The 14,747-nt window shown below is 36.5% G+C and overlaps 1 protein-coding gene across 5 annotated transcripts in view; it reads left to right on the forward strand.

The window, feature by feature from the left end:
- ATF2 (activating transcription factor 2) overlaps window positions 1-14,747 on the forward strand; it is a 55,075-nt gene that overhangs the window by 16,055 nt on the left and 24,273 nt on the right. For all 5 annotated transcript variants that reach the window (XM_088135788.1, XM_088135786.1, XM_088135789.1 and 2 more), the window contains 5 exons: window positions 6,331-6,449; window positions 6,842-6,970; window positions 8,453-8,631; window positions 9,621-9,735; window positions 12,680-12,766. In XM_088135788.1, coding sequence (XP_087991914.1) covers window positions 6,331-6,449; window positions 6,842-6,970; window positions 8,453-8,631; window positions 9,621-9,735; window positions 12,680-12,766 — 629 coding nt within the window. The remainder of the gene's footprint in view (window positions 1-6,330; window positions 6,450-6,841; window positions 6,971-8,452; window positions 8,632-9,620; window positions 9,736-12,679; window positions 12,767-14,747) is intronic.

Consider the following 14,747-nt stretch of genomic DNA (forward strand, 5'->3'; position numbering starts at 1 on the left):
TTTAGAACTAGCACCAAAAAAAGATGTCCTTTTCATCATAGGGGATTGGAATGCTAAAGTAGGAAGTCAAGGAGTAATCGGAATAACAGGCAAGTTTGGCCTTGGAGTACAAAATAAAGCAGGGCAAAGGCTAATAGAATTCTGTCAAGAGAACAAGCTAGTCATAGCAAACACTCTTTTCCTTTTTTTTTTTTTTTAATAATTTTTTTATTTTTTACAACAAACACAAACAAACAATAACATAAAAAGCATTAAAAAAACCATCTTCCATTTTAAACCGTGTGTCAGCCAGTTACCAATCATTTGTGCCATCCTTTCATAATCTTCACTCATCATTTATATAGAATCTCATGTCATCTATCCAACACATATTTATATATTTATCAATTATCAATTATTATTCATTTGTTACTAGTCTATAACACCAGCTTTCATAATAGGATTTATATCATTTTTATCCATTGATTATATACATATATATATATATATATATATATATATAATAATTTATATCAGTTTGTCAAGTTTCTATTATATAATTTGCTGATCTATTACATTACTATATCTTTTCATCCAACCATTGATAAAACAAATCCCATATCATATAGAATTGTTTATCTTCTTGCTCTCTAATTTCAAATGTTAATTTACTCATCTCTGCACATTCCATAATTTTCTTAATGACTTCCTCCTGCATAGGTACTTTTTCATTTTTCCAGTTTTTAGCAAATACAATTCTAGCCGCTGTCAGAACATTTACAATCAAATATTTCAGTTCTTTACTATATGTTTCAGGTATAATTCCTAATAGGAATGTCTCTGGTTTAAAGTCTATATGTTGTTTTATCATTTTTTCCAACCATGTGTGGATTTTAATCCAATATCTTTTAGCTTCTGGGCATGTCCACCACATATGGTAGTATGTACCGGGCTTCTGATGACACTTCCAACATTTATCAGACTTGTTCTTGTACATTCTCGTAATCCTTGCTGGAGGTAAATGCCACCTGTAAAACATCTTATACAAGTTTTCTTTATATGCAGTTGACATTGTCATTTTATAGTTTTGAGACCATAATTTTTGTCACTTCTCTAAATCAATTCCGTATCCAAAATTTTTCCCCCATGCGATCATTGTATCTTTAACCTGTTCTTCCTCCATCTTAAATTCTAGTAAATGTCCATAAAGTTTTTTAATCACCTTTTCTTCAGTACCCATCAAAATTTTGTCTAAAACAGTCAGCTCATCATAAATACCTTCTGCTTTAAAATCTTTATCGAATCTAGATTGTATTTGCAAATATGAGAACCAGTTCATTTTTATACCTTGTTCTTCCAACGCTTGCATAGTTTTAAGTTCACCCTTTTCATTCAATATCTCAGTATATCTAACTGTTTGTTCCTTTTTATATGTTATTGAATAAGAAAAGGCTTCAATAGTGGATATCCATCGTGGAACTTTTAAATAATATTGTCTTCTTGTCTTCTCCCAGTTTAAAAACAATGCCTCTCGAATATAGTGCCTTCTAAAGTAGCCCTGTGTTTTCGTTCCCTTATACCATAAGAAAGCATGCCAGCCCAACAACAGGTCATGTCCCTCTAAGGTCAATAGTCTATTATTTCTTAAAGTTATCCAGTCCTTTATCCACATCAGATTTGTCGCCTGGTAGTATAATTCCCAGTTAGGCAAGGCAAACCCACCTCTTACTCTTGCATCTTGTAGTAATTTAAGCTTTATTCTTGCCTTTTTACCCTGCCAGATGTATTTCAATACAATTTTATTTAAATCATCAAAAAACTCTTTCCCTAAACGAATTGGAATTGTCTGGAATAGATATAACATCCTAGGCAATATATTCATCTTAATAGTGGATATTCTCCCAATCATTGATAATTGTAAATTCTCCCATTTTGTCAGATCTATTGCAATCTGTCGTTTAAGTTTAACATAATTATCCTCCTTCAATGTACTACATCTTGGTGTAATATATATCCCTAGGCATTTAACCCTGTTTGTGACCTGTATTTCCAAGACTTCTTCCAATTCTTTCTTTTGCCTTGCTAGCATATTCTTTGTTAATATCTTTGTTTTATCTTTGTTTATTTTTAATCCTGCTACTTTTCCATATTCTTCTATCTTTTCAATTAATTTAGGTGCTGTTTCCAATGGGTCCTCTAGTATAAATACTAGGTCATCTGCGAAGGCTTGCAATTTGTATTCTTCCTTTTTGATCTTCATTCCTTTTATTTCTTTCTCTTCTCTTATATTCCTGTTCAACACTTCTAATGTTAAGACAAACAACAAGGGCGATAGTGGACAACCTTGTCTCGTCCCTTTTGTTATGTCTATCTGTTCTGTTAAATCTCAATTTATCATGATTTTTGCAGTCTGCTTATGATATATTGTTTCAATGGCTTGGGTAAATTTTCTACCAAAGCCCATTTGTTCCAATTGCAGTAGCATAAATCGCCAATTCACGTTGTCAAAGGCTTTTTGTGCGTCTAAGAATATCAAGGCCATTTGCTTTTCAGGGTGTGCCTCATAGTATTCCAATGAGTTGAGAATTACTCTCATGTTGTCTTTAATTTGTCTCTTTGGCAAAAATCCGTTTTGATCAGCATGGATAAAATTATTTAAATATCTTTTTAGTCTTTCTGCCAATATTGAAGCAAAAATTTTATAATCTGAATTTAATAAGGATATTGGTCTATAATTTTTAACCTGTTGTGGGTCAGTGTCCTCCTTTGGTATAAGTGTAATGTATGCTTCAGTCCATGTTTGGGGTATCCTCTTCTTTGTCATAACCTCATTCATAACTTCCAATAGTTGAAGGCTCAATATGTCCTGGAAGGTTTTGTAAAATTCCACTGGCAGTCCATCTGGACCCGGGGCTTTCCCGACATTCTGCTTTTTTAGAGCTTCTGTTAATTCCATCATAGTTATATTCCCCTCTAACATTATTTCAATGTCTTTAGGTATCTGAGGCAATTTCGCTTTCTGTAAATATTGTCTTACTTCTTCTTCTTGTACATTCTCTTGATAATACAATTTTCCATAGTAGTCTTGTATAATTTTTTTCTTGTCCTCATTACCAAAGCAGATCTGTCCTTCTTCATTTATTAATAGATTAATCCTTTTGATTCTCTCTCTTTTCTCAGTTTATAAGCTAGCCATCTACCTGGTTTATTTGCATCTTCAAAGTAATTCTGTTTAGCACTTCTAATTTTTTGTGCCAGTTCCTCCTTTTCCATTAATCCCATTTTATGTTTAATTAAATCCATTTTAGCTTTAATATCTTTTTTTTGCGGGGATTTCTGTAACTCTTCTTCCAATTTTTTATGATCATCCTCCAGTAGTTTAAAAGTCTTTTTCTGCGTTATGTTTCTTTTCCTTGTATAATCTATTATTAAACCTCTTGTATAAGCCTTCATTGTATCCCAAAGATTCTGTAATGATGTATCCTCTTTTTTATTTTCATTAAAAAAGAAGGTGAGTTCTTTCTCTATTTTTTGTTTGAAATCTTTTTCTTTTAGTATCCTATTATTTAAAGTCCATCTAAATCTCTTCCGTTGTCCTTTCCAGATAACTACCATTGGGTTGTGGTCGGCCCAAGTACTTGTTTGTATTTCAATTTCTCGAATGTTAGGCAAACACTCTTTTCCAACAACACAAGAGACGACTCTACACATGGACATCACCAGATGGTCAATACCGAAACCAGATTGATTATATACTTTGCAGCCAAAGATGGAGAAGCTCTATACAGACAGCAAAAACAAGACCAGGAGCTGACTGTGGCTCAGATCATGAGCTTCTTACTGCAAAATTTAGGCTTAAATTGAAGAATATAGGGAAAAGCACTAGACCACTCAGGTATGACTTAGATCATATTCCTTGTGAGTACACAGTGAAGGTGATGAATAGATTTAGAGGATTAGATCTGGTAGACAGAGTGCCTGAAGAACTATGGACGGAGGTTCGTAACATTGTACAGGAGGCAGCAACTAAAACCATCCCAAAGAAAAAGAAATGCAAGAAAGCAAAATGGCTGTCTGATGAGGCTTTACAAATAGCTGTGGAAAGAAGGAATGTGAAAAGCAAGGGTGAAAGGGAAAGATATAAGCAACTGAATGCAGATTTCCAGAGAACAGCAAGGAGAGATAAGAAGGCCTTCTTAAATGAACAGTGCAAAGAAATTGAGGAAAACAATAGAATGGGGAAGACTAGAGATCTCTTCAAGAAAATTGGAGATATCAAAGGAACGTTTAGTGCGAAGGTGGGCATGATAAAGAACAAAAAAGGCAGGGACCTAACAGAGGCAGAAGAGATTAAGAAGAGGTGGCAAGAATACACAGAAGAACTCTACGAGAAAGATCTTAATGTCCCTGATGTCCATGCTGGTGTGGTCACTGACCTTGAGCCAGACATCCTAGAGAGTGAAGTCAAGTGGGCCTTAGGAAGCATTACTAACAGCAAAGCTAGCAGAGATGACAGTATTCCAGCTGAGTTATTTAAAATACTAAAAGATGATGCTGTTAAAGTGCTGCACTCAATATGCCAGCAAGTTTGGAAAACGCAACAGTGGCCACGGGATTGGAAAACGTCAGTTTACATTACAATTCCAAAGAAGGGCAATGCCAAAGAATGCTCAGACTATCGCACAATTGCACTCATTTCACATGCTAGCAAGATTATGCTCAAAATCCTACAAGCTAGGCTTCAGCAGTACGTGAACCGAGAACTACCGGATGTACAAGCTGGGTTTCGAAGAGGCAGAGGAACTAGAGATCAAATTGCCAACATTCGCTGGATCATGGAGAAAGCACGAGAGTTCCAGAAAAACATCTACTTCTGCTTCATTGACTATACAAAGGCCTTCGATTGTGTGGATCACAACAAACTGTGGCAAATTCTTAAAGAGATGAGGGTACGAGACCATCTTACCTGTCTCCTGAGAAATCTGTATGCGGGCCAAGAAGCAACAGAACCAGTCACAGAACAACCGATTGATTTAAAATAGGGAAAGGACTACGACAAGGCTGTATACTGTCACCCTGCTTATTTAACCTATATGCAGATTACATCATGAGAAATGCCAGGCTGGAAGAATCACAAACCGGAATTAAGATTGCAGGGAGAAACGTCAACAACCTCAGATATGCAGATGATACCACCCTAATGGCAGAAAGTGAAGAAGAACTAAAGAGCCTCTTGATGAGGGTGAAAGAGGAAAGCACAAAAGCTGGCTTGAAACTCAACATTAAAAAAACTAAGATCATGGCATCTGGACCCATCAATTCCTGGCAAATAGAAGGAGTAGAAATGGAAGCAGAAACAGACTTCATTTATTTGGGCTCCAAGATTACCACAGATGGAGACTGCAGCCATAAAATTAAAAGACGCTCCTTGGGAGGAAAGCTATGGCAAATCTAGATAGCATATTAAAAAGCAGAGACATCACCTTGCCGACAAAGATCCGCATAGTCAAAGCTATGGTTTTTCCAGTAGTAATGTATGGCTGTGAGAGCTGGACCATAAAGAAGGCTGAGCGCCGAAGAATTGATGCCTTTGAACTGTGGTGCTGGAGAAGACTCTTAAGAGTCCCCTGGACTGCTAGGAGGTCAAACCAGTCAATCTTAAAGGAAATCAACCCTGATTGCTCATTGGAAGGATTGATAATGAAGCTCAAGCTCAGATACTTAGGTCACCTAATGCGAAGAGAGGAGTCTTTGGAAAAGACCCTGATGCTGGGAAAGATTGAAGGCAAAAGGAGAAGAGGATGGTAGAGGATGAGATGGTTAGATAGCATCACTGAAGCAATGAGCATGAAACTGAGCAAACCCAGGGAGGCAGTGAAGGACAGGAAGGCCTGGTGCGATATGGATCATGGGGTCATGAAGAGTCGGATATGATTTAACGACTGAACAACAACAACATAAAATACCATAATTTTGAGATTCCAGTGTAGCATTTGCTTCTTCTAATGGATAAAACATCTCTTCAGCTACAACAAACATTTTACAAAGCATCCCTATTCTTCTCTACATAGGGTATCCTGAACTTCTACAAATCAAATATTCATATTGTCTTCTATTTTTAAAGTCACTTTAACTATGATGCTTGAATTTTCAATAATTTTGTTAAAACAATAATAAGGTGACATTAGTAACAAGATTTTCAACTTTGCTCTTACTGCACTCTTGTTAGGACATATTCATTTTAAAATGCTTGTTATGTTAATAATGTTGGTCTTGATTTGGAAATGTGTATGAAAATAAACATACCCTTATATTGGGAAGTAAAATCATATATTTCTCTTTTAAACTCAGATCAAACTCCAACGCCAACTCGATTTTTGAAGAATTGTGAAGAAGTGGGTTTATTCAATGAGCTAGCAAGTCCTTTTGAAAATGAATTCAAAAAAGCTTCTGAAGATGATATTAAAAAAGTATGTAAATGTAGAAGGTTAAAATTAACTTACTTTATAGAATAGTGTTTACTTGAATTCTGTTTGCAGCTAGAAATTTTGCATTAACAAATGAGGATGAGCATCAAAATTTATTTTAATTTAATATTATTTTGCTTGAAAAAAGAAATAAAAGCTCCTAATAGGCTTTTTGTATATTCTATTTATATATGGACACTAATATTTTTCCTAAGATTGAACTTCAAAGATTTCACTTTACAATAAGGTAATATTAGCAATAGACATCTTTCTTCAGACTAACTGAAGAAATCATATTTTTGTCTAGTACATTGGCGTTGTTATGAATTGCCTGCTCTTTGAAGAGAGATTTATAATTTGCAGGTTTTAAAATTTATTTCTCCATTAATTTACAGATGCCTCTAGATTTATCACCTCTTGCAACTCCAATTATAAGAAATAAAATTGAAGAACCTTCAGTAGTTGAAACAACTCACCAGGATAGTCCCTTGCCTCATCCAGAGTCTACGACCAGTGACGAGAAGGTCAGTGACTTTTTATACTTCCGATGTATTTATATGGATGTTACTAGTAAATCTGTGATGGAATGGAATTATGAAGGCCAAGCTCAGGGAGTTAAGCATTTTCTTAGCTCACTGGAATCGCGTGGGAGAAACAAAAGGATGAGACTGACACCTCCCTGAGGAATTCACACTCTTGTGGCTGGAGGACTTTGGGAACTGGGGTTTTAGTCTGGGAAGATTGATGTCAGGCCTAGCCCAAGGAACTCCAAGAGACCATGCAAATCCAGTCCAGCTATGTTTATTAGCTACAACCTCTAGCAAGAATCTTCCCAGACTGAAACCCCAGTTTCCAAGTCCTCCAGTCACAAGAGTGTGAATTCCTCAGGGAGGTGTCAGTCTCATCGTTTTGTTCCTCCCATGCGATTCCGGTAAGCTAAGAAAATGCTTATCTCCCTGAGCTTGGCCTTCATAATTCCATTCCATTCCATCACAAAATCTAAGATAACTGTAAGATCATAAACATTTCTGTAAACTGCCTGTCTACACATCCGTATTCCTCATATACAGCAAATTAAACCTGAATTAAATCTGAATATTAAATTAAAATTAAATTTTTAAATATTAACTTTCTGATTGACTGAAATGTAGTTTTATTACCCTGTATGGTTATAAGGACGGTATGGCAGGATGCTTGTGATGCAAACATTTCTTCCTTCATGTTGTCTATGAACAAAGATTATACAATCTTTCCCGCTATATATCTCGAATGTGACTAGGCAAACCTATCCACATCAGGAATCCATACCAATATTGCACATTCAAGTGATGGTAGAGGAACTTACACAAGTGTGTGAAAAGGAGGTAATTTGATAAACTGTCAAACATTGATAACATCCTTATAGAATATTGTCTTTGCCTGTAGTCCTGACCAGAGTATTTGTGCTAGAGGTAGGTGACCTATTTTGGGAGATGAAAGTCACATTTATTTACATGTAGTATGTTGGGTATTGCATTGGCAGTGATGGCTGAGGCTGAAGCAGGTCATGGAGAGAACCAGAGCAAAAGTGAGCTGATTGGCCCATTTAATCTCTTTCTGGAATTCCACCTTTTTTCTCATACTCATTTTTCTTTCATAATCTCTTTCTCACACATTTTTTTCCCCTTTCTCTCTCTCTTTTCTCACAGCAGAGTGCTGGGGAAAGGACAGATCATTCTTGCTAGGGGTCTGAACTGATTAGTTATGAAGAACGTTTGAAATTAGGCTGAGGGTTGCATGAAATCGGTCCAAGGGTTGCATGTGGCCCTAGGACTGCAGGTTGCCTATTCCAGATCCATGTGGTAGTTCTTACTGTAAGAAATGGTAGTAAGTTGCAACTAAAAGAATTCTAGAGATTTTAATGTTTTTGAGAAAAATTAAAGAAATCTAAATATAATTAAAGAATTATAATTATCTTTGATTCTAATGAGGCTTGGGAAATTGACAAGCTTTCATGTTTCTTGCAGGAAGTGTGCCTGCAGCAGACTGCCCAGCCTACTTCCACAATTGTGCGCCCAGCTTCTCTGCAGGTTCCTAATGTGTTGCTTGCAAGTTCTGACTCAAGTGTCATTATTCAGCAAGCCATACCTTCACCAACTTCTAGCACTGTCATAACACAAGCTCCATCTTCCAATAGGCCAATAGTGTGAGTGTTAAATAGATACTAAAATCTCCTTATCTCTTGTAAATATATCTTCACAACTGCTGATATTTATACTTTTCTTGTTTAAAGCTTCAAAGAGTTTAATAAAATGGCAAGGACTAGTAGGGGTTTTGTAAAATTTGAAAAAAAAAATCCAGATTTTCTAATAAAAACTGTCAGTACTATTTTGTTTTGTATTTTATACATAGACTGAAGGGAAAAATGATGGAAACTAGTGTTGATGTTTGTCTTGTAAGTCATAATATCTCTGGTTTGGCTCCAGAGTTCCTCTCTTAAAATACTTTAAGAGAATTCATTGATTCCTCCATTTTTTTGTGTGTGTGCCCTCTGGAAACTTGGTGAGTTAGCTCTACTAAGAAACACATGGAACACATGTGGAACTAAGGAACACATGGAAAAGAGGAATTGATAAAAATTTCCTTCCTTTACCTGTTCCTAATCCTTTTTGCAAACAGGAGTAATTCAGGTTGCAGAACTCCGTATCTGGATCCAATTTTCTTTTTCTTCCTCTTCTTCTTCTTCTTCTTCTGCTTCTACTTCTTTGTAATGACATTCCAGGACCAAAAGGTCCCACTAACCCCACCATCTAGAAAACCATCAGATAATGTTACAATGTTCCATAAACTATTTCTAGCTTATGACCAATATTATGAATAGGATCCAATTTTATATCTCTGAATCTTTCTTTTAAACCAAGCATTTCAATTATTTCTATAATTGGATAGAATTATTGCAAAGAATCATGAAAAAAAATAAAATTTATCTGTGATGAGAGATTTAAAAAATCCATGACACAATTTGTTTGGTGGCAGAAAAGAGAATCAAAACTACAAATTAAAATTAAGAGTTAATCTGACATTGGAGATACAGTAGAAAATGTTTCAGCATCCTAGATCTTTTTCAAAGACTATTGAAATTTGCAATATACTTTCTACCATGAGTGCTATAATTATTTTTCCTTCTTTTCTTAGACCGGTGCCAGGTCCTTTCCCCTTGTTGTTGCATCTTCCTAATGGACAAACCATGCCTGTTGCTATTCCCGCTTCAATCACAAATTCTAATGTGCATGTACCAACTGCAGTTCCAGTAAGTCTGTTGTATGGTGTAACACCTTCCTTCAGAGTTTGGACAAATCCCTCTCCCCAAATCTTAATGCTGGAAATATCTGTGTCTCTGGTGAAGCCAGTAAGGATGATGGAAGAGGAGCACATAATTATACTGTACTAATACCGGGAAACTGAAATTAGATCTAAACCAGGATCCTGTGCGGAAAAACACTGAAGGACATTCCTCAGTAGGAAGAAAGGGGAGAATCTTCATATAAACTAATTTTGGGAAGACGGGATGAAGCATGTCTGCTCTAACTATCTCCCCAACATAGATTATCAAAAGAATTAGAGACATCCGTAATGCTTTTTGGCAGAAATTCGTTTTCCCTATTTCATTTCATTATTATCATTGCAATCAAGGTAGTAACTAATAAATTTGGAGGGTTGGTATGGCCTTTATCAAGAATAATTCCTAATACGTTATCTTATGTGTGTGAATTTTTTAAAGTGGTGAATATACTTTATCTCTGTTTGTATGAAGCCATTGATAAAATTCCCCGTGATACTTTGCTTAGTATTAGACTAGATAATACAGTGGTACCTCTAGTTACGAACACCCCTCCTTACGAATTTTTCAAGATACGACCAGCTCCGGCCCCAAAAATTTACCTCAACATGCGAACTCCACCTCAAGTTACGAACCGGATCCACGGCCATTTTCCCTGCTGCCACACGGTCACGGCTTCCTGTAGGCGAGATCGCGGTAGCAAGGAGACGTTCGGTGAGGCTTGTGGTGTGTTTTGTGGTGTTTGGAAGGTTTTTGGTGTGCTTGTTAGCATGACTCCAAAGAAAATGCAGAGCAGGCTGGCAACTGACTTTAGACAGGTTTTTCCCCAGAACTGAGCCTGCAGCTAAGAGGCAAAGAAGAGAGGAAACCCCTGAAGGAGATCTCCCCGATGTCCCTTTGGAGGGGGACTCTCCCTCCAAACAATAACTGCCTCCCCACCCCATTCTCCCTCTTCATACTGTGCTTTACTGTACTTTTTTTCATGTTTTTGAGGTTTAAAAATAAAATGCATATGTTTCAGAACTGTTTAGCCGTATTTATATTGAACCTTATGGGGGAAATTTACCTCGGGGTGCGACCAAATTCGGAGGGCGGATTAGCCGTATTTACATTGAACCTTATGGGGAAATTTGCCTCGTGGTGCAACCAAATTCGGACGGCGGAACGGATTAACCGTATTTACATTGAACCTTATGGGAAACTTTACCTCGACTTGCAACCAACTCGAGTTGCAACCAGAGTCACGGAACGGATTAAGTTCGTAACTAGAGGTACCACTGTAATGCTACTATGTAGATTCAGAGCTCATTAAATGCACTTATTAGGGGTTTATCAAACCAAGGGAAGATTTCAAATATTTTGTAGCATTCTGACTCAGACTTGGTATTTTTCAACATTTTTCATCATCCTATATATACTTGATCATAACCAAAGGCCTGGAAGTGGGTTTGTTTATGATGTATAGTATATGAAAGAGAGAAAAGGATTATTATTAAATTTGTGAATGATACAAAACTCAGAAGAATACCTGACACCTCAGAAGTCATGAATAAATGTTAAAAGTAGCAGCCCAAATTATTTTGTATTAGGCAACGGATGGGATATGTTTGATAGCATAATTCATTACAGAGGAAAGCCAGTTGCATAGGGGAGGACCAAGATTCATCTTTGCTGCCCCAGGGAGTGGGCCTGGACCTTAAACTATATAGGAGGTTAGATTTCAGTTAACCAATAAGAGAGTGCACAAAATGTTCAGCCAAGAGGCAGGGCTTCCCCATATTGAAGGTGTTAAACCAAAGTCTAGATAGGACAGCCGTCTATTGGGAAGATGCTGGATTTGTTATACTGACGAGTGGATTGGACTAGATGGACCATGAGTTCTAGGCCTCCTTTAGTCATGAAAGCTGGCTGGGGGTCTTTGAGCCAGTCACTGTCTCTCAGCCCAGTCCACCTCAGGGTGGTTGCTGTGGGGAAAATAGGAGGCAGGCAGGCAGCATTATGTAGAGTGCCTTGAGTTGTACAAACTAAAAGGCGGGATGTAAATAATAATAATAGAAGTAGTCACAGTAATAGTAAATCAGTAATAAATACGAATTCAGCAGATAAAAGCCTGACTGAATAAGACCCTGTATTGTAAAGCTGACTTAACAAAACAACAACAGAAGCAGTTTTTCAGTGCTGGGCCCAACCTTCTGGAAGGACCTTCCATTGGATATTTGTCTGTTTCCCACATTGTCTACTTTCCGGAAAAAGCTGAAGAGGAGTTTTTCCTCTTTTTTAATTATAATAGCTTTATTAAATTTTAAAGAGCAGAAAGATAAAAACTAATACAAACTAGTAATCAAGAAAAAGAATAGAAAGAAAGAAAGCTAGAGGTAGAGAAAACAAAAATGCTGAAAAATAAAAAAGGAAAAGAAGAAATACAGAAATACAAAAAGAATGATTTCCAACTTCTTATACAGCAGATATAAATAAAACATAAAATAACCTCTTATTCTAAAATTACATGAAGAGGAGCTTTTCTGTAGGGTGTTTGGGCTGTATCTATTTTATGTTTTCTATACTTTATCGTATTGTGTTTTTGTAATCGTGTTAGCCACCATGAGTCTTGTGAATGCATCAGCACACACATTTGCTTAATAAATAAACACGCCTGGAAAGGTTATTTCCCAAATAGGCTGCCGCTCTTGGTAGGTGTTCTTCTTAATGGACACCACTTACCTAATGTCATCAGATAGGGTCATTCAAGTGAAGGCCTCTGAGTCAAATCTTAATAATCTCATTGAGGTAGAGCAGCACTGCAGGTATAGTTAAGGTAAGGGGACATTCCTTTGTTCACATGGGTAGAAAATCCTAATTGCTTATGAAGTAGAATTTGTTTTTATTTGGTCTTAACTCGGATTCTCTTGGACAGCTTGTCAGACCTGTCACCGTGGTGCCTAGTATCCCAGGAATTCCAGGACCCTCATCTCCACAACCTGTGCAGTCAGAGGCAAAATTGGTATGTGTTCCATCATTTTCCCTAGACACAGGGGGAAGGAAACTGATTATTTATGTTCTGATTTGAAGTCTTTTTGTACTTTCTGATTCTTAGGTTACCATTCAGATCTTTATCAGCAGGTCTGTTTTCACTTCCAATACAATTAGAATTCTGAGTGAGTCTTTATGTTGTGCAGATCTTTTTAAGTTTCGGAAAACAAGGCATTTAAAACAGACTTCTAACTTGAATCAGTGGTACTTGGCAGCCTTTAATATAGCCTTATAAAACATTATACGCTGGTAAACGTTGTTATTTATACTTATAAACTGATCTGAAACTAAGGCAACAGTTATTTCCATATATAAAAAAAGAAGAAAAGTAATCTAATTAGTTGCCATCTTACTTATTTATTATCATGCAGCTCCCTCCCCCCTTAACTAAGCCTGTTGCCTGATTAACTGAAGTGAAAAGTACAGCATTAGTTTCATGTGATATATAGTACATCACTGCATTATTTTATCACACTTAGCCAAGGGACCTAGTCAGTAATTACTGGATCGGAGAGCAGTTTTTGAGAAATTACATTCTGTAATATGTGTTTTTCATCCCGTGACCACAAAGGTATGTGGGTGGTTATCCATGCTGAGCTCTGTTATTCAACCTACAGAAAAACTGAACATTAAATATTGAAATGTTAATATTTTTTAAAATTCCTATAGCAAACAGTAGGAGCAACAAATTAAGCCCACTTGAAATCTGCATAAACTGAATAAAGGAAAAAATATACAGTACTTCTCTGGCTTTCAGCTTCTTTGTAATACCCTTCTGAGCTTGTCTGCAAAGCTCATAGTTTCCACATTTGATAGTCTGGAGGTTCCATAGCATCACAGCACTGCCTAATGTACATGTGTAGCCCACAATTTTGTAGTTGGCAATCTGATTAAAAAAGAAAGTACTACCAAGAGTCACTTAGGATTCAGCAGGATACAAACATAAAAATAAATAAACAAGCACACCCAGAACACATACAGACAACAGCATTACATTACAATCCATAAATGCTAACTTAGCATAAAGTGACCTGTGAGGTATTTATTATCTGCTTGATTCTCTTTCACATCTACTTCGCCTCCACTAATTTCAGCCAGTGGCAGAAGGGAGAGAATCTCTGTTTGCCGCTTTATTAGTTACTGCATTCTCCAAGTCCCCATAGGTGGAAGATTGTTTTTTTTTTTGTTAAAAGCCAATAGCAGGGCATTGAAACACATGAATGAATTGACCTGTTGACATCCCAGGCTGAATTGACACCCCAAGCTGCGGAGTGTTGTCCAAGCATGGAGACTGAAACAAGCTTAGATTATTTTGCACACCTCTTGTTGCTGGAAGCAGGAAAATGGAATCAAAATTTACACGTCTAAATGTAATGTAATTTGTATCATTCAGAGGAAATTAATGTATCCTCATCAAAATCCCTGGTAGAAATAGTAATTTTATCAACTACTGTTGCTGAAAAAGTTGCTGTTTTAAACATTAAAATTACAGTTGATGCAAGTTACATGTTTCTGATTTAGCAGTTCATTGTTGTGAGTTCATTTATTGTTACTTGTTTTTAGTGTAGAAAGTGTTAATTCTTATCTATTTTTGTTAGTGTACATTGGTGAGTGACTGCAATAAATTCAAATTCAACTCAAATAATTCCATGACCAGCTCAACATTTGTGTAACTTGAGGTAAAATATATTGTAGTTTCTGTTTTTTTCTCAGCTGCATGAATATATATAATTGAAACATAAGTGCCTGCTAGGTCAGTGTTGTGTGTTCACAGATGACAAACATGGACTGGAGGGCAATATACTTTATTCACAGTTGCTCCCTAATAGATGGTATTTAAGGCATTCTGAATCATCAAGACTTGTAGTCATTAATAGCCCAATTCTCCTTTCCAAACTATTGAAATTAGTGGCCATCACCACCTTTGATGGCATTGAATTCCATATTTTGTA

The sequence above is a fragment of the Python bivittatus genome, unplaced genomic scaffold (assembly GCF_059951505.1).
Source record: "Python bivittatus isolate LINGU-HERP-01145 unplaced genomic scaffold, Pbiv_v1 ctg000200_np1212, whole genome shotgun sequence".
Lineage (NCBI taxonomy): Eukaryota > Metazoa > Chordata > Lepidosauria > Squamata > Pythonidae > Python > Python bivittatus.